This window comes from Apiotrichum porosum (assembly GCF_003942205.1).
Source record: "Apiotrichum porosum strain DSM 27194 chromosome Unknown scaffold_2, whole genome shotgun sequence".
In the NCBI taxonomy this organism is placed as follows: Eukaryota; Fungi; Basidiomycota; class Tremellomycetes; order Trichosporonales; family Trichosporonaceae; genus Apiotrichum; species Apiotrichum porosum.
Genome location: NW_021167109.1, coordinates 757,200 through 773,344, shown reverse-complemented (window position 1 = coordinate 773,344; position 16,145 = coordinate 757,200). Strand labels below are relative to the sequence as shown.

Genomic DNA, 16,145 nt, shown 5'->3' with positions numbered 1-16,145 from the left:
AGGTATGGTGAACTCGCGTCGACAGATTGTTTGACTCTTAATCTGTAAAGAGGAGACTCGTAGCACTCTCCAGACGCTGCAAGCGGATGCGTAGTAGGTTGGAAAGGTCGATAGAGGATAGAGTAACGAGAACAAGTCTGCATAGCACGAATACAAAGAGCAGAACCTAATAACGAGCTAGGGCAATAGAAACGGTCCAAATAGTCTCTATCCTAATGTTAACACTTTCTGGCGGCTCTCCATGACCTTCACGTCCTCGTCGACTCTCGAGGTGATGAACAAAGGTCAAAAACGACAACTCTTGGGACACTGGAGGTGCTCCTACGTTGGCAAGTGAGTTCCCGGGGTCGAACCGGGGACCTAGAGATGATTTCCGAACCTACAGGTGGTGTGCCCGTTGGATTGCAATCTCTCGCAACTACCACTGTGCTAAACCCACAGCTTGGTAGCCTTGCTGCTGGTGCGAGCGCGGCGGGGACGCAGGAAGTGGATGGGGGAGGTTGGTGAGCAAAATCACTGGAAAGCCATCGCGCCCTGGTCTCAACCCTGTAGCCGTCCTGGTGCACGTCCCATTTGTGTGTGGGGAGTGCGGAGGAGATGGCATTGGTGAGCTGCCTGGCGACATGTTGGAGACGGCATCCACTTCTCGGACGAGGGGGAGGCTGTCTTTGATCTCAGATGTACCATACAGTGTGGCACCACCACGGGTGCCGGGTATTGGAAAGGACTCGAGTCGGCGACAACGAATGCCTGATATTGTCTTTGCAAGGGTACTTGTCCATGTGGCTACCGACAGCGTGAGTCGTCAAACGATGCGGATGTCTGGTGCGGTCAAGGTTGTTGGAAGGTTCTCGTAACGGGCCTCAGTTATGAGTTGTCGATGGACAGTGGCTAGTGACGCCGCGTAGAGCCCTATACGGCTACTGTGAATCGGGTGCTACTCACGGAAAGCTTCAATCTTCAACCGTGTCAAGCTCAGGTCAGCACGTAGGGAACATTCAGTGACTGCTTTCCCAGCGTAGTGCACAAGCCATTCGTTGCGTACGACAGGCACATGGGTCTCAATAGTGGCAGGCAGCGTAGCGTGAGGGCCACTCCCAGGAAGAACGAGTAAGTGCGAACAAAGGTAGCCGTACAACAGCCATACATACAAACGTCTAGCGTCTAGGGGGTCTCAAAAGGTGTTGACGCGAGTCACGAGCGATGGGTGATGTGTAAAGGTCTAAGCTCGACCGTGCTGGACAATGGGTGGTGGAGCATGGAGCCGGAGAGGGAGCAGACGTGGAGGGTTGAGGAGTAGATGGGTCCATGGGGGTCGGGGGTGACATGGTGTTGAAGGTCGCTCACTGCTTGAATGACTTCTTGGTGGCGAGCTCCTCAGCCGGCGTACCGTCACGGACGGCCTTCCACACGGCGACCTCCTCGCGCCAGAGGTCGTTGACACAAGGACAGCAACTTGAGCCGCAGCATGCCTGATAATTAGCAAAGGCAACTAGGTGACACACAGGTTCTGAGGAGCAGGGTCGTGTGCGAGCCCCGGACCCCCGTGCTCCACTCCCCACACGGGGTAACTCACGTCCTCATCGGGTGGGGCCGGCTGCTCGGTGCTGAGCGCCTTCTCCGCGAGCTCTTGCGACCGGCTCGGTGCCAGGCGCTTGGCGTCGCTGTAGTCTTGGACAAAGTCGTTGACGTAGTCCTCGTCGGCCTCTACTGGAACAACAGTCATGGTGAGATGGGTAACGATGAGATGGAGATGCACGACCGGCCCCGAGAAAAGAGTTATCGCGGATGTGTTCGGAAACACCGGGGCCGAAGATAGCCGATTAGAGTTTTATTAGAACAACTTTTCAAACGGAGATTTATCATTTCGGTGAATTGCGGCGATCAACATCTGCCGATTTTGTTCATCACTTCCTGAACTCGTTCTGACCCTCCGCCCAAGCAACAACAACGTAGGAAGACATGTAGGGCCCTAAAAAGAGTGGACGAGTTAGGAATCGAACCAAAGACCTTGTCAAGTAGGGTAGAAGATGCTAATGACACGCTCTACCAACTGAGCTACACGCCCGATGATGTTTTGTTGATGTTGTTGACGTTGTTGTGTTCCCTGACATGTTGCACGATTTCCGTCCTGCGTTTCAACGGCGAGGAGGTGATGGTGTTGGACTCGCCCATCAGTGGTGCACCCAGTACAAGTGTCAACTCCAAACGAGCATGGAGCCCATCAGTCCATCACGAATCATCAGTGCTCAACCACTGTGCAACACACACGTTCAGTCATAACCCTTGCCCTCACTAAACTCTTTAGTAATTCCCGCGGACTTGCATGTCCTCATACTCACGCAGTAACCCATTAGCCTAATATGGCTGCTCCCGACGGTACGAGAGTCGCTCTCAGAGAGGACCCCAAAGCCAAGGACCACCGGGTCACCATAGACCACCACGGGTTCCTGCACATAATCGAGGAGATTCTGTTGGCCGGATATCCAGATTTATTCATTGCCTTCCGGGCGCTCTCGAAGGCTTGGAGAGAGAGGATCGACGCGTCCATGTTCCAACACTTGTTCGTCCACTCAGCGTCTTGGTTGGACAGGCCAGTCATTCTCCAGTGGAACCGAGCGCGTATCCCCATCAAGCCCGTCGACTCGCGACTCTTCTACACGGAGTGCATCTCTGTTTTTGGGTCCGTCAAGCTCACAGAGCTGCCATTCGACATTGGCCACATGCGCAACCTGAAGATGCTCAACCTCGTCAATAACGATGCCGACCCTACGAATATCCGCCTGGAACCGACAGTCACATCAACAGTCGTTCATGACATCACTGCCGTACCAGTGCAGCACGTCAAGCTCCCGCACTATTGGTCTCCTGGCATTGTGGTGGTAAACGTTCGGTACAACCCCTCGCGCGCCGTGGCCAACACTGAGTTCCTGTGGGATCCGCTGCGGCACCGCGACGCAGCCAAGTGCCTCATGGTCTTGTTTACAAAGTATCGTGTGCCATCGGAGAGTGATACCTTTGTCCACGTCGGGATTCACCCACCTCGTTTTTACTTTGTCCAGTGTCTCCTCCAGCATTTAGTAACTGCTCCGACCTTGCAGATGGTCATTGCAGGAATGGAGGTAATGGACGGTGAGTGGTTTGGGTTTGACCCAGAAGCCACGGACCTCGTCGTCCGTCAGCGGGTTATTCAAGATGCACTAGAGACGGCGTTTTGGCAGAGTCTGAGCCCTCAGGGCTCCGATATCCCGAAAGCTACGGAATACTGTACTGCAATGTTGAGGAGCATCAGCTTCATAACCATTGAGAAGTACAAGGAGCTCGACTTGAATGAGTATCAGTTGGCGTGCAACACTCTTGGTTAGTAGTCTTGACTTGGACAGTCCAATACTGATGTCTTTGCAGACAGTGGCAAAAATCCCCAATTAGAATGACCATGCATGCAGAGTGTGTAATCTGTACCCTTCCATGTTCCCCAAATGCGACGGCCTTGAAATCACATTGTGCAGAAAGTGCCCCAAAATGACCGACGCTACTGGCCGAGAAACCGCCACTGACCACTGTCTGAACTGTCACGTTAGTAACCCGCCAAGGTATCCGACGACACACGGCCCATCCGCCCGGCTTGTCAACCCCATAGCCACCATACCATCTCAACGAAGAGGGGCCAGCTGCAACTGCGGATGCCCAACTTTAAGATGTATATGTGCATGCGATTGTAAGGGTAAGTTTTTATAATCTCTATTCGTGCTGCTCCTTCTTCTCCGCCACCACCGTCACCGACGGCGACGACTGCTCAAGCAAGAGCTGCGCGGCCATCAGGGTGCGGAACCTGCTTCCCTCGGCCTTGGACAAGGTATCGTACGTTCCTTGCTCCGAGACGACGCCATTCTCCAGCACGACCACCCGCTCCGCCCTGGCGATGGAGCTGAGGCGGTGGGCAGCAAGAATGACCGTGATGTGCTGCTGGTGGATAATGTCGTCAATGGCCTTGTTGACGGCGTTCTCGCTTGCACTGTCCAGCGCGCTGGTGGCCTCGTCGAGTAACAAGATGGACGGGTTGCGCACGAGCGCACGGGCGATGGAGATGCGTTGCCTCTGGCCACCGGAGAGGGCCGACTTGCCAATGACAGTGTCAAAGCCCTGGGGCAGGTCCCAGATAAACTCGCAGTTGGCGGCCCGGGCAGCGTTCTCGACATCTGCACGGGTGGCATTGGGCGTTCCGTAGGCAATGTTGTCGTGGACAGTGCCGGCAAAGAGGATGGGATCCTGGAAGACGACACCGATACGGTCACGCCACGACTCGGGAGTGAACGAGCGAATGTCGCTGCCGTCGAAGGTGATCTTGCCGTGGGTGGGGTCATAGAAGCGGTCGAGGAGGGTGAGGATGGACGACTTGCCACTGCCAGAGGTGCCGACAAGGGCGACCGAGGTGCCAGGCTTGATCTCAAGGTCAATGCCCTTGAGCACCTCGACCTCCTTGCGGGAAGGGTATGTGAAGCGCACGTTCTCGAAGCGGATGGGACCCTCTCGAGTCGACGACAGCTGCTTGCCAACACCAAGGGGAATGGTCGACTTGCGATCCAAGAGGTAGAAGACACGTGCTCCTGCACCCACGCCCTTCATGATACCACTGAAGAACGAGGTGAGGCCCGACACGGACCCACCGACGTAGCCGGAATAGATGAGCAGCGAGGTGAGGTCACCAACTGTGATGGCACCGGTGGACACGAGGTGTCCGCCGTAACTCAGGAGACCGAGCATGGCAAGGTTACCCGTAAGACCGGTGGAACCAAAGAAGATGGCACTGGCGCGAGCCTCCTTCTTGGCCAACTCGTAAACGTCCTTCACCTTGGACTCGAACATCTTCCCCTCGAGACCCTGCGCATTGTATGCAGTAACAGTCTTGAAAGCGTTGAGCTTCTCCTCGGCGGTCTTGGACATTTCACCCAGGCTCTCCTGTGTCTGGTTTGACAAGCGACGCAAGTAGCGACCGTACACCACAGCGCCGATCGAAATGGGCGGCACGACGCAGAGCATGAACATGGTGAGCTGGGACGAGATCCAGAACATTGCAGCCACACCGACAGACGCCGAGATGACGGCGCGAAGACCGTCCGACAGGTTGCTGGTGACCGAGTCGCCGAGGATGTTGGCGTCGGCGTTGAGGCGCGACACAATGTCGCCTGCCGACTTGTCCGCAAACTCGGGCTCTTGACGCAGCGTCGAGAGGTAGGCCTGGTCACGGATACGGGCGATGATGCGCTGTCCAGCCGTACGCATCAGGTAGACACGGCCGGCGTTGGCTACTCCTCCAACAAGGAACGCGGCAGCCAAGCCGGCAGCAGCGACAGGAAATGAGAGGCCCATAAATGTGGCCTGATCACCGGTTAGCACACGTAGCGACAATGAGTAACCGTGGACGTACCGCGTTGGCCGAGAAAAAGTCAATAAGCTTTCCAATACTCAGTGGGACTAGCATGGAAACCGATGAGGAGACGAGGAGGAGGCCGACGGCAATGCTGAGAGCCTTCTTCTCTGGGATCGCCAGTTCGGCAAGCTTTGCAACAGACGATTCACCTTTGCCTGCTTCGGCATCACCTTCAGAGGCCGAAGGATTAAACCGGGCAGCAATGCTAGCGAAGAACGACTTTGGCTTCTCATCCTTGAGCTTGGGGACTGGGGGGATAGGGACGGGCTCGGAGGCAGACGTCGTGGTCGTGGTCGAGGTCGAGGGAGTGGTGGAGGACGAGTTGAACCGCAGGCCCAGGCGGGTGGGTATCAAGCTGGAAGCGGAGAGAGTGGGACGGAGAGCGGCACGAGATGTAGCTGGAGTGTGTAGCCTGCGTGCACGATCTGGCTGGTCAGCTTTTGTAGCTCGTCTCGGGGTGGGCCGAAAGTTGAGGCCAAGCGAAAGTGACCTGGTCTGTTAAACTCACTTCCAGAGGCCGCTACGCGCCATGCAGGCCTGCACCCTGGGGGAGCGAGACTAAGGCGGAGGCCGACATTCGAGCCCCACATGACGCCGTTGGTGGCCAAGGCAATGGACAGAGAAAGAGAGGAGCCGGTAGAAAGACGACGACGGGGATGTTGTGACTAACTGACATCGCTTGCCGAAAGAAACCGGCGAGTGGTCATCGTTCGGCACCGACGTCCGAAAAGAATCACGTGATCGTCGATCCATGTGCTGCTCCAGTTGATGCACATATGCACATTTAGAGTCGTGGCAGAGAGAGAACACTGCGCGCACTGCAGTGGGGCACCTGTTGCACTGTTGCGGGGTGGACTGCTCCATGTGCACAGACAGAATACTATTTCATACTACAATGGGTCTCCTACAGCATGTGGAACTTTCAAAAACAACACTTCTGATCTTCTGAACATTTCGAACTCTCGTGAATGTAGCACTTGGATCCGTTTTCAACTAGACCTCATCTCAGCTCGACTTTACCGTCAAGGCTTGAAACCCATGCCCGCAATAATGTCGGCACGGGGGAGCGGCTGAGTCGAGCTCTCGTTATTGAACACGCGCACGTTCTTCTCGGCGCCGTACGCCTCCCAGCCAGGCTTGCCAGTCTTCATGAAACGGATCCACACAGCGTGCATCTCGTCGGCGAGGTGCTGCGGCGCGTCCTTGCCAGCGAGGTTGAGCGCCTCGTGCGTGTTGAGGTTGTCGAAGGCAAAGCCAATCTCCAGAGCGTGCGCGGCGCGAAGGTCGCGGACGGGCGAGTTCCAGGCAAACTCGTACATCCAAGTGGTGGTGGGGTTGGCCTCGGCGACGCGGACGGCGGGGAGGCGGAAGACGTGCTCGGTGAGCATCTGGCCGAGGATCTCGCCATAGCTCGCACCGGGGAAGTTTCGCCACAGAGCCAACGTGGCACTGTAGGGACACCACAAGAACCAGCGTGCGGCGGTGTAGGCAGCCCAACCGATCTTGGCAAGTTGCTCGGGAGTGAGGAACAGGCGGTACTCGTCGGTGGTGGAGCCGATCAGCAAGGGGATGTCCTTGTCGGTGGCGGGGTCGCAAAGCTTCTTGTGTGGAGACACGGGGAGCTGGTCATCGACGGTGAGGACAAAGCCTGGGACGGTGCTCATGGCGGTGGTACCGATGGCCTGCGTCCTGCGAGCGCCCACGAGGTCCTCCTGTGTGAGGCCGCACCACGCCTCGCGCGTGGCCGGAGTCTTGAGGATCCGGGCCAGAGCGCGTGTAACACGAGCCGCCTTGCGCTGGGGCTGAGCCTCGAGAGGGCCAGACTGGATAATAGCGTTCGCAATCATAGGGCGCGCTTCAGGAAGGGCGAGGAGGCCGCCGACGAGGGCGCCGCCGGCAGACTCGCCAAAGACGGTGATGCGACTGGCGTCGCCACCAGCAGCGGAAATCTCGCGGGTCACCCACTTGAGCGCGGCAACACAGTCGTGAAGACCAAGGTTGGTAGGCGCGCCCTCCAGGATTGAGAATCCCTCAGCACCAAGACGGTAGTTGATGGACACGAAGACAATACCGTCGCGGGCGAATGCAGCGCCGTCGTACACTGGCTGCGCCGAGGAACCACGCTCGAGGGCTCCACCGTGAATCCAGAAGGCGACGGGACGCTTGTGTGCGCTGGCTGGCGTCCAGATGTTGACCGAGAGAATGTCTTCGCCGGGAATACCGTCCGAGTTGAGCAGCTTGCCCAGCTCACTGTCGTAAGGACGCTGAGGGGCCGTGGGGCCAAACTTGGTACCGTCGCGCTCACCCTCCCATGCGGCTGGCGGAGCAGGCTCGGCGAAGCGGTTGGGACCGACAGGAGCGGCAGCGTAAGGGATGTTGAGGAAACGACGCACGCCGTGCTCTTCAATGGTGCCCCGGACCGTACCGCCGGCAAGGTGGAGAAGAGAGGGTTCAGAGGTGGTAACGTCGCCCATGTTGATCTGCGAAGTGTACTGGGGAGGTATAGAGGATTGTGCGATGCCGAGAGCGCGGTTGAGAGACAAGGCCATGGATGGTCCTGCGAAGCCTTGCTTTATGGCCTGCATGGTGGATGGTTTGGGGGTGGCGACCCCCATCGCTCCGGTCGGTCCGGTTACTTGGTGGGCGGATGACGCCGGATGGCGCGGCGGCCGGTGTTCGATGCGGACGCCGAGCGGACGGTGTTGAACATGTTCCGGCTGCTGCAATGAGCATTTGTCTCAGCGCTTGGAGACGCAACGCGCGGCCTTCGGTCGTCGGAGAAAGGGCGAGATGTGTAGATACACATCGAGTGTGCTTCGCTTAGATAACCTTCTGTGCTGTTCAGGTGACTGAATGTGCACGACTGGAACATGTTCACCGGTAAGAGACTTGTCCGGTCGTGAGGCGGCGTCGGTGTGCATCTCTGTCCACTCCACCCCTCCACTGCAGAGACAAGCATCGCCTGCTCAGCGCAAGAACGTGCATGTCACCAGGCTAACCGAGAATGGTCGTACGAGCGCCGAGAAGATGGGTTCTTGAGGGCGGGTGTGCCACAGTGAACAGAGGATTGAGACGTCGACTTGTGGCGACGTGTCGTGCGGTCACGAACTGCGGGTGCTGTGCGCGGGCGCATCAATCCTCGTACACCCTCTCCCTTTATTGATCAGGTAAAGGCGTTGTTACCAGCCGCCGTAGGTGATCTGATGGTTGACGTTTAGGTAACCGCTTACCGCTCTAGCCTTCAACAACAAAAGCGTGGCACAAAGAGATCGTGGAATGCTGTTCGTTCGCGTGTGAAAGGTCCCTGGCGCCTTGTTCTCATGACACCGTGGTTGATCAAGGCTGCCCGCATGCATGTCGCATGTGAAGTAGCCGCCACGCGCCAATGAGGGGTCCACATGTCCACAGGTGTCGATAGATCATCGGTGAGCATTGGCGCGATCTCCCTTGTTAGTCGCGTTGCCGACAGGAAGCGGAAAGTCGTTGAATTTCCGACTTGCCCGGGCTGTCCGACAAAGACAAAAGTAAAAGTAGGTCAGGACGGCTATCTCGCCCCATCGCGTGTAGCGTGGAAGGGAAGTGACGACGGGACATACATGCTCTGGTATCGTAGATATCTCGCACCGCTGAAGGACGGTTAGGCATGCGAGAGCAAAAGAGGATTGGCGTGGTGATCGAGGACCGCGAGTTCAAGGAGCGAGTCCGCCCGCTGCGGTACCTGTCGCTCAAAACATACAAGAAAACGCGATAGGGTGGAGAAAGTGTGATGAGCCAGAATCGGACAAGGTTAGATTTTGTCCTGCCTTTCCTTTCATCCCTGCTGCCTTCCTCGTCGTCGTCCCCGTCGTGCTCGTTCGCGCCTGCCACAGCCAGGGGTGGTATTTGCAAATAGGGGGTCATTAACGGAAGCATTTTCTTGAATTAGCGGCCCGATTTAGCTCCATGTTTCAGTTTAATACTTACGTAATCATTTCTCACGCGTTCCACCGCGCGCGTCCAGGACACCCATGCTGCGCGCGAGAAGGGGTATTAGGAGTGAGCTAGGCCGTTCAGAGAGAAGAGTTGGTCGTGTCAACATTCAACTCCCTCTCTCTCTCTCCATCGAATCCACACTCTTCGTCCTCGTCTTGTTATCGTCCTTGTTGTCATCATCACTGCATCTCCCATCCGCCCCGTCGACAATCCCCATCTTCCAGCTCACGACCTACAAACACCATCTCGTCGTCCCTCGCGCGCAACAATGAACAGCCAACGGCAATGAACAACTTTGACCTCTCCACATCGCCCCCGCCATCTTATTCCGCCGGCGGGGAGGGCGACGACTCCCCACTAGGCGCATATCTTGCTGGTGAGTGGCCCCTATGTCTGTGTCTCATACCTGTGCACCCACTCATGCAGCCGCAGACGCCGAGCGCTCATTCGACTCGGACCTTCTTGGGTCGCCATTTCGGCCCAATGATGACAACACTATTGCCCGCCGAAAGCGTCCCAGTCCCGGGCGCAGCGTCTCCCCGACTCCAGGACACGCCCCTGCACGGATAGCAACTGCTCTTATACCTGCCACCCCGCCAGCGGCCACCAGAGCAAGCAACGGCGACACACCACGTACACCTCTAGACACAGAGACACATGACGCTGGTCCCAGCCGAGTGGCTGGCAGTGGTGGCGGTCGGGGCTCCCTGTTGGCGCCGATGCCGCGGAAGGGTACTGACAACGCATTCGTCGGACGGTTCCAGTACCTCGTCGCATCCAGTGGACTTTTGGAAAAGTCCCAGCTCGACTTGAGCAAGTCGTCACCTCGGAGAGATGGCGTCGGGCACCACATTGAGCGCCCCGAGCCCACCGTCGCCGGCCCGCTTCAGTCAATGACCACCCCTGACAATGTACCTCACGCACTGTCGGAGGCACGCTCCGAGAACATGACCCTGCGATGGGACATTGTCGGTGCTGTCGCCGTCCTCGTCCTCTCGCTCGCATACGTCCTTGGTCCTGTTGTCGCTATTGTTATCGGGACAGCAGGTGCTGGTGGCGCCTGGTACTTGAGGCCAACTGTTCTGGTGAGTCGCTTTGTCGTCCAAGCACGAGACTAACCGTAGACACGGACACCGCCTGCCACACCGCCACGCGTGTCAACACCCCAGCCACCATCCATCGACGCCGGCCACGTCCCCATTGACGAGGCACCGACGACCCCCACATCGGCCCCCGCCGACAGCGTCATGACCTCTCTGGACGAGTTCCTTACAGAGTCTCGCAGTCTGGACCACTCCATCGCGACATCGCTCCAAGTGTTGGCACCGAAACCCGATGACACCGAGCAAGCACACGAGCTTCGCATCGCTCTCCATCGCGTGATGGAGGACATGACCGACAGCTTGGCGGCAGCGACCTCGACGCTCGTGCCAATGGCCGACCGTGCGGCACTCACTGTTCTGGAGGACATGTACGACATTCCCGTCACCAAACCGCAGCGCCGAATTCGGCATTGCAGCACCGATGACGAGAACGAGAGCCCCCTTGCCAGAACGCACCACGTTCGTCCTCGTGCTTCGTCGTCATCGGCTACAGGCTGGGTGCCCGACCTACTGACGGGCGGGCTCCTCACGCCCAGGGAACGCGCACTAGCCAAGTCCCCGATCCGTCACAATGAGGCATCTCCGTTCGACCCGAATGACAAGTTCACTCCGCTGCCTGTCCGCTCCATCCGGCATAGGCGAGCAAGCTGGAGCCAGGACTGGGACGGACCAGTGTCTCCGCTGCAGCAACAACAGGAGCGACAGGAACGCGACATTGAGGATGATGTGGCCAACGAGAGCGTCCTCTCAGCCAGCTCGGCGGATAGTAGTGTTCCGGCGTCCATTCCAGAGACTCTCGCTCCGTCAATGTCTCCTCCACACGGACCTCGCCAACGACTGGGAGCTTTTGCCCCCAAGCGAGCCTCTCCACTTGCACAGGCGCTGCAGCAACTCGAAGGTACCCCACCCAGCTCTTATGTTCCACCATCCTCTTTTCACGCTCCCTTCGCCGTCATGCAGAACAGGTCAACCTCGGCATACCGGCGTTCATTGCAAGACATTCCCTACATCCACTCCTCACCCACCTCGTCGGCAGACACTGCTGCCAACCTCGCTCTTGCCCGCGCATCCGCCAACATGTCGAGTGCCAACCGCAGATCACTCCAGACTTCCAACACTCCACAGGACAAGGAGAACATGCAGGAGGCCATCGCCGCCGCTGGCAAAGGTCTGCAGCGCGCACGTTCGTTGCCTCAGTCGCAGCGTGGTTTGAAGCCCATGCAGCAGCAAATGAGTCCCGATAGCATGCGGTCGTCCACCATCATGGGCCAGAGCCCGTCACCTATTTTCGGCCGCCCAACGGGGAGTACCCCTGCGTCAAAGCGCGGATCCTTGATCTTTGCCGCCGACTCGTACCGACAGGATGCGGCCTCTCTGGGCCATGGTTTCCTCCCCCGCCACATACCGCGACCCTCGCGTGTCGTGTCCGTGTCCCCGCTCACCCTGTCAGGCCTCAAGGCGGCCTACCTCGGTGTTCACTTGAAACGTCGTCGTGTTGCATGCTGCCTCCTGGGCCTGCGGTTTGACGAGGCTCGCGATGGGCAGTACTGGGACGACGTGTGCGCCACTCTTCAGTCATTGGTGGAGGCGATCACCGCCAGCAAGCAACGTCTCGAGGTGTTACGTGCGGATGCCGAGCGCGAGGCAGCCGCTGTCTTGGCCCTTGCCACCATCACCAAGGAGCCGCCTGTCACTCCGCCCCGCCTGGGTGGTGTCCCGCTTACGCTCATGGCGCGAACCGGTTCCAACAACTTTGCGCCTCGCGACAGCACGGAGCAAGCCATCCTGTCGAGTGTGGACGAGTTGCAGCGAACCCTCGCCCGTGTCTGGGCGCGGTGCGAGGATCTCCGCTCCCGCGTCGAGACGGGCGAAACGAACGAGCTCGTCGCAGCTTGGAGCGACGTGCGGTCCGATGTCGGCGGCATGCTTCGGCACGTTGAGCGCGGACGCGAGGCTGCCCGTCGAGACTGGCAGTCATCTGAGGCGGAGGAAGAAGAGGTGCTGTCCGACTTTGTGGATGAACGACCCGCCTCTCCCGTCCCCGACTTCCTGCGCGCTTGGGGACTCGCGCCTGGCCCTGGCGCACCCGAGATTGTGCGACCGGGAGACGAGTCGGGCGAGTCTGAGATGCTCCTCCCCGTCGACGACAACCTGCCTCCTCCCGGCATGGACGAAGTGTACGAGGCAACCCTCCCGCCCGCCGTGGCCTTTGCTCGTCCCAAGGCTGCACTGTCGCGCGAGGAGCGTATCGCCCTCACTCGCGAGGCCCGCGCGCGCGGCCTGAGTCTCGCTCAGCTCACCGCTGCGAGCAGCGCCAGCCCGGCGGAGAGGGAACGCGAGACACAGAGGCAGCTCGAAGCTGAGCGCCTGAGGGCCGGAGGAGAGATGGTCGCCGAGCTGCAGGGTATGTTTGGCGAGATTAGGCGGAGGAAGGGGATGGACGACTAGGGGGGTCGAGAGAGAGAGAGAGGTGTGGGGGTGAGAGGAGGAGGAGGGGAGTGAAGGACTATAATAGAAATCCCAAGAATATCTCCGTTGTGTTACATATTCTTATTATCTCTTATAGCTAGCGCAACAGCATTGTCCTGTTTGCTGCTACAGTGTACGCCCGTCATCATGATTGTTATGAAATGAAATGAACACACGCCAACAGTACCAGGGGCCAGTACAGGGATGTCGGGAGGGGGCAGCATCTTTACGGGTGGAGGCACTGCATCTATAGCAATAGTCATTTACTCGGCTCGAGGGACATGGATACTGTGTGCAGTTGACACGACCTGTGCTTCAACGTAACCTACTCCAGCCTGCGACCTGCCTCGACAAAAGACCACGCATGTGGACGTGTGCAGGGTATAACGGTAGCCCTGATGTCACAGTTCAACCACCTGACGCCGGCAGACATTTGCAGAGTCTGGAAAGAAGAGCAAGTGCGGGAGTCCGGGATTCGCTCCATAATCACCTACATACGACACTGGTCGCCTCATCAACGGTTCGCAAACATGGCGAAGCGTCGCCACCATCCCAAGATTTCACTGACATCATTGGAGACATAGCTCAGCTGGGAGAGCGAGCGACTGAAGTTCAGTCATCAGGACTCACAACTTGTGAGCTCATCGCTAGGTCGGGTGTTCGATCCACCCTGGCTCCATTAGAACATCACCAGAAGGTGTTAGAAGTGTTCCTTTTTGGTTTTGAACAGGAGAGGAAGAGGAGAAGACTTGCGGAGGAGGTGGATGGAATGGCATTGTGGTGACATTGTTTGGTTCTGGAAATTTTCGGGGTTGCCACAAAACACGGCCTGTTGGACCTGCGTCTCGTGCACCACACATCAGGACAAGCTGTGCATGTTCAAGTTCAGATGGATGGCAATGAGGAACGGTTCGTGGCCGACACTCAGACCTCGAAGTGGTCCGTTGGTTCACCTCAGACTGAATGTGGCACCTGGGGGATCCATATTCTTTTATTCTCTTTCGCTCGCCTTTGACTGTCGTTCCCTCCTTCATTTCAGTTAAACTTTCGATCCTGAAGAATATATCGGCTGTGAAGCACCTCTACGTGAGGTTATTGTTCTCAGAACAGGGCTGCTTGCCAAGCGAGAGCTCGAAGGAGAGACCGTCCCGTCGAGCTGCTGGGCCGATGTGAACAACATCGTCCGGTCGCGTGGCCAAATGGTACGGCGTCTGACTACGATTCAGCATCTGTTATCAGGAGATCGCGGGTTCGATCCCCGTCGTGACCTTTTTGAAGACCTGCACATGCCCCAGAGCACGCGCAGATGGGTTGTATCGACGAGAAGAAGTTCTGCGACTTGGCGGCAAGATGTAGATGTCGATCCGGAAGCAAACGAACGCTGCGGATCTCACATTCTTTAGTATTTTCCGGACGTCGTGACCCGTTCCTTCTAGGGATTTCTGGACCACCGCGTCGACATGGTTGTGGTGTACTCCCTCGTAGCCGTTGCGTTACGTGCTTGAAGGTGGTTCAACGTTGCCAGCAAAGAGGTCGGCGCTGACCTTGACGCCGCTGCCCAGATAACATCCAAGGCGATTTAGCTCAGTTGGTTAGAGCGTGTGCTTAACACTAGGACTGTTCCGCAGTCAGGCGTTGCGCACAAGGTCGGCGGTTCGACCCCGTCAAACGTCATTTTTGGCCACTTGGACAACATCTTGCACATCTATGAACGGTGTTTGCGTTGTGAAGACGCCAGAGGTTTACTGTCACAGTTTTGGAATTGTTGTCAGCGTCAATGGCCTTCAGCCACACTCATTGCCGGTATCCTCAGAGGAAAACAACTAGGGTATGATGGACGCGTTATTGCACCTCTTGTCATAGTTACCCTTGGCTTTCATAACGGGGTGAACACACGCCGTCCTTGTCGATGTCCATTGTGCAGAACAGAACACCGACGACAACTGGTGCCACAAACAGCGTCTGAGTTGCTTTGGGAGACGGCGACTTTAGCCGTGGTTAGTCGTTCCTGCTTCAGGGGCTAAAATCCAGTGCAAGCTGACGTCGGTCGTCCAACTCGACTTCAGCATCGCACTCTTCCTTTGTCATCCAACAACCCCCAGGCATACGCTACAACAATACCCTCCAGCGCATTCACAACAATATCCGCACGATGCGTGCCCTCACCAGCATCGCCATTGCCATTGTCGCCGCCATCCTCACCCTTAGCTACCGAGGCTACACGCGACGGAACGCCTACTATGAAATTGAGAGCTTCAAGCAGTGGGGCAAACCCTGTGCAACGATTTACGTGACTCGTCTGGCTCGCAAGTATGGCTACGACTGGGACACGAACGTTTACGACTTTTACGCCGTTGACCTCAATGACAAGATCCCTTCCTGGGTTGCGGCGTTTGGCTCCGAGGGAGACTATGAGCGGTGCGCTCTGCCCGGGTGTGTCGACATTGCACGGCTTCTGCACATGACGGCCAATCCGTCCGACGAACAAGTGGCGGATGTCTGGGGCCTGCTCGCGTATGGACCTGAGAAGTGGGACGCGCGCAAGAAGGAATACCAGCAGCAACAGAAGAACAGCGTTGGTGGCTCGGCTGGCGGCAAGTGGGAATACACAAAACGAGCTGGAGCTAGGCCCGACCCGGACCACGTTGCTGAGCAAGAAGACAAGTATGGTGATGCGGGCGCTAATATGCGCCGGCGGAACGAACCCGTCCCAGCAAGCTCGGCAAAGGTTCCCATGGCCAGTGTTTGATTGTGCGGTCATAACCCGCCTATCGGGCCACGGTATCCGCAGCAGAGCCAGTATGCAGATAGAGCGAGGATGGAGGCTAGTGGCTTCCTAGCGCGAAGCAGTTTAACGGCCAAGACTTGGACTTGGTGTACATACTGATTGTGACGATAGCTTGGGAGAGTTTAAGTGGATGCCAGTTATCTCTCTCGGCCCCAGTTGTTACATGCGGAACATTGTTTTCACGGCGTCCTCCGACATGGCCGCGAGATACCGAACGGGTTCGCAATCCCGGTATCGCAACTCGAGTGGAAGGTAGAAACCCCTGATCAAGGCCCAGATGCAGCTGCGGGAAATGCGCGGGGATGCTGTTAAATGTCCTGTCCGCCATGGTGGGCGGTGGGCATGAGGCCACAGGTGGCCGACCCCTGACGTACGTGCCAAG

At 57.6% G+C, this 16,145-nt stretch overlaps 6 protein-coding genes and 5 non-coding genes across 11 annotated transcripts; 6 read left to right on the top strand and 5 right to left on the bottom strand.

The window, feature by feature from the left end:
• Positions 1 to 332: 332 nt before the first annotated feature.
• EHS24_004292 lies at positions 333 to 439 on the bottom strand. Its single transcript has one exon. It is a non-coding gene; the product is annotated as a tRNA-Cys (tRNA).
• Positions 440 to 1,343: 904 nt separating this feature from the next.
• Positions 1,344 to 1,726, bottom strand: EHS24_004291 (uncharacterized protein; the record flags this gene model as incomplete). Its single annotated transcript, XM_028619888.1, has 2 exons — positions 1,344 to 1,455; positions 1,506 to 1,726. 2 exons carry the CDS (start codon positions 1,724 to 1,726, stop codon positions 1,344 to 1,346), a joined length of 333 nt encoding a protein of 110 aa, XP_028478860.1.
• Positions 1,727 to 1,982: 256 nt separating this feature from the next.
• EHS24_004290 lies at positions 1,983 to 2,068 on the bottom strand. Its single transcript has one exon. It is a non-coding gene; the product is annotated as a tRNA-Ala (tRNA).
• A 295-nt stretch (positions 2,069 to 2,363) lies between these two features.
• On the top strand, positions 2,364 to 3,365 carry EHS24_004289 (uncharacterized protein; the record flags this gene model as incomplete). Its single annotated transcript, XM_028619887.1, has 1 exon — positions 2,364 to 3,365. The coding sequence occupies one exon, from the start codon at positions 2,364 to 2,366 to the stop codon at positions 3,363 to 3,365; it is 1,002 nt and encodes a 333-aa protein (XP_028478859.1).
• Positions 3,366 to 3,741: 376 nt separating this feature from the next.
• MDL1 (ATP-binding cassette permease mdl1) lies at positions 3,742 to 6,021 on the bottom strand (the record flags this gene model as incomplete). The annotated part of the gene is made up of 3 exons (XM_028619886.1): positions 3,742 to 5,379; positions 5,429 to 5,829; positions 5,940 to 6,021. The coding sequence occupies 3 exons, from the start codon at positions 6,019 to 6,021 to the stop codon at positions 3,742 to 3,744; spliced, it is 2,121 nt and encodes a 706-aa protein (XP_028478858.1).
• A 432-nt stretch (positions 6,022 to 6,453) lies between these two features.
• On the bottom strand, positions 6,454 to 8,016 carry EHS24_004287 (uncharacterized protein; the record flags this gene model as incomplete). The annotated part of the gene is made up of 1 exon (XM_028619885.1): positions 6,454 to 8,016. One exon carries the CDS (start codon positions 8,014 to 8,016, stop codon positions 6,454 to 6,456), a length of 1,563 nt encoding a protein of 520 aa, XP_028478857.1.
• A 1,672-nt stretch (positions 8,017 to 9,688) lies between these two features.
• EHS24_004286 (uncharacterized protein) lies at positions 9,689 to 12,954 on the top strand (the record flags this gene model as incomplete). The annotated part of the gene is made up of 3 exons (XM_028619884.1): positions 9,689 to 9,779; positions 9,830 to 10,488; positions 10,528 to 12,954. The coding sequence occupies 3 exons, from the start codon at positions 9,689 to 9,691 to the stop codon at positions 12,952 to 12,954; spliced, it is 3,177 nt and encodes a 1,058-aa protein (XP_028478856.1).
• A 595-nt stretch (positions 12,955 to 13,549) lies between these two features.
• EHS24_004285 lies at positions 13,550 to 13,654 on the top strand. Its single transcript has one exon. It is a non-coding gene; the product is annotated as a tRNA-Phe (tRNA).
• A 506-nt stretch (positions 13,655 to 14,160) lies between these two features.
• Positions 14,161 to 14,245, top strand: EHS24_004284. Its single transcript has one exon. It is a non-coding gene; the product is annotated as a tRNA-Arg (tRNA).
• Positions 14,246 to 14,548: 303 nt separating this feature from the next.
• On the top strand, positions 14,549 to 14,649 carry EHS24_004283. Its single transcript has one exon. It is a non-coding gene; the product is annotated as a tRNA-Val (tRNA).
• Positions 14,650 to 15,127: 478 nt separating this feature from the next.
• EHS24_004282 (uncharacterized protein) lies at positions 15,128 to 15,724 on the top strand (the record flags this gene model as incomplete). The annotated part of the gene is made up of 1 exon (XM_028619883.1): positions 15,128 to 15,724. One exon carries the CDS (start codon positions 15,128 to 15,130, stop codon positions 15,722 to 15,724), a length of 597 nt encoding a protein of 198 aa, XP_028478855.1.
• Positions 15,725 to 16,145: the final 421 nt, after the last annotated feature.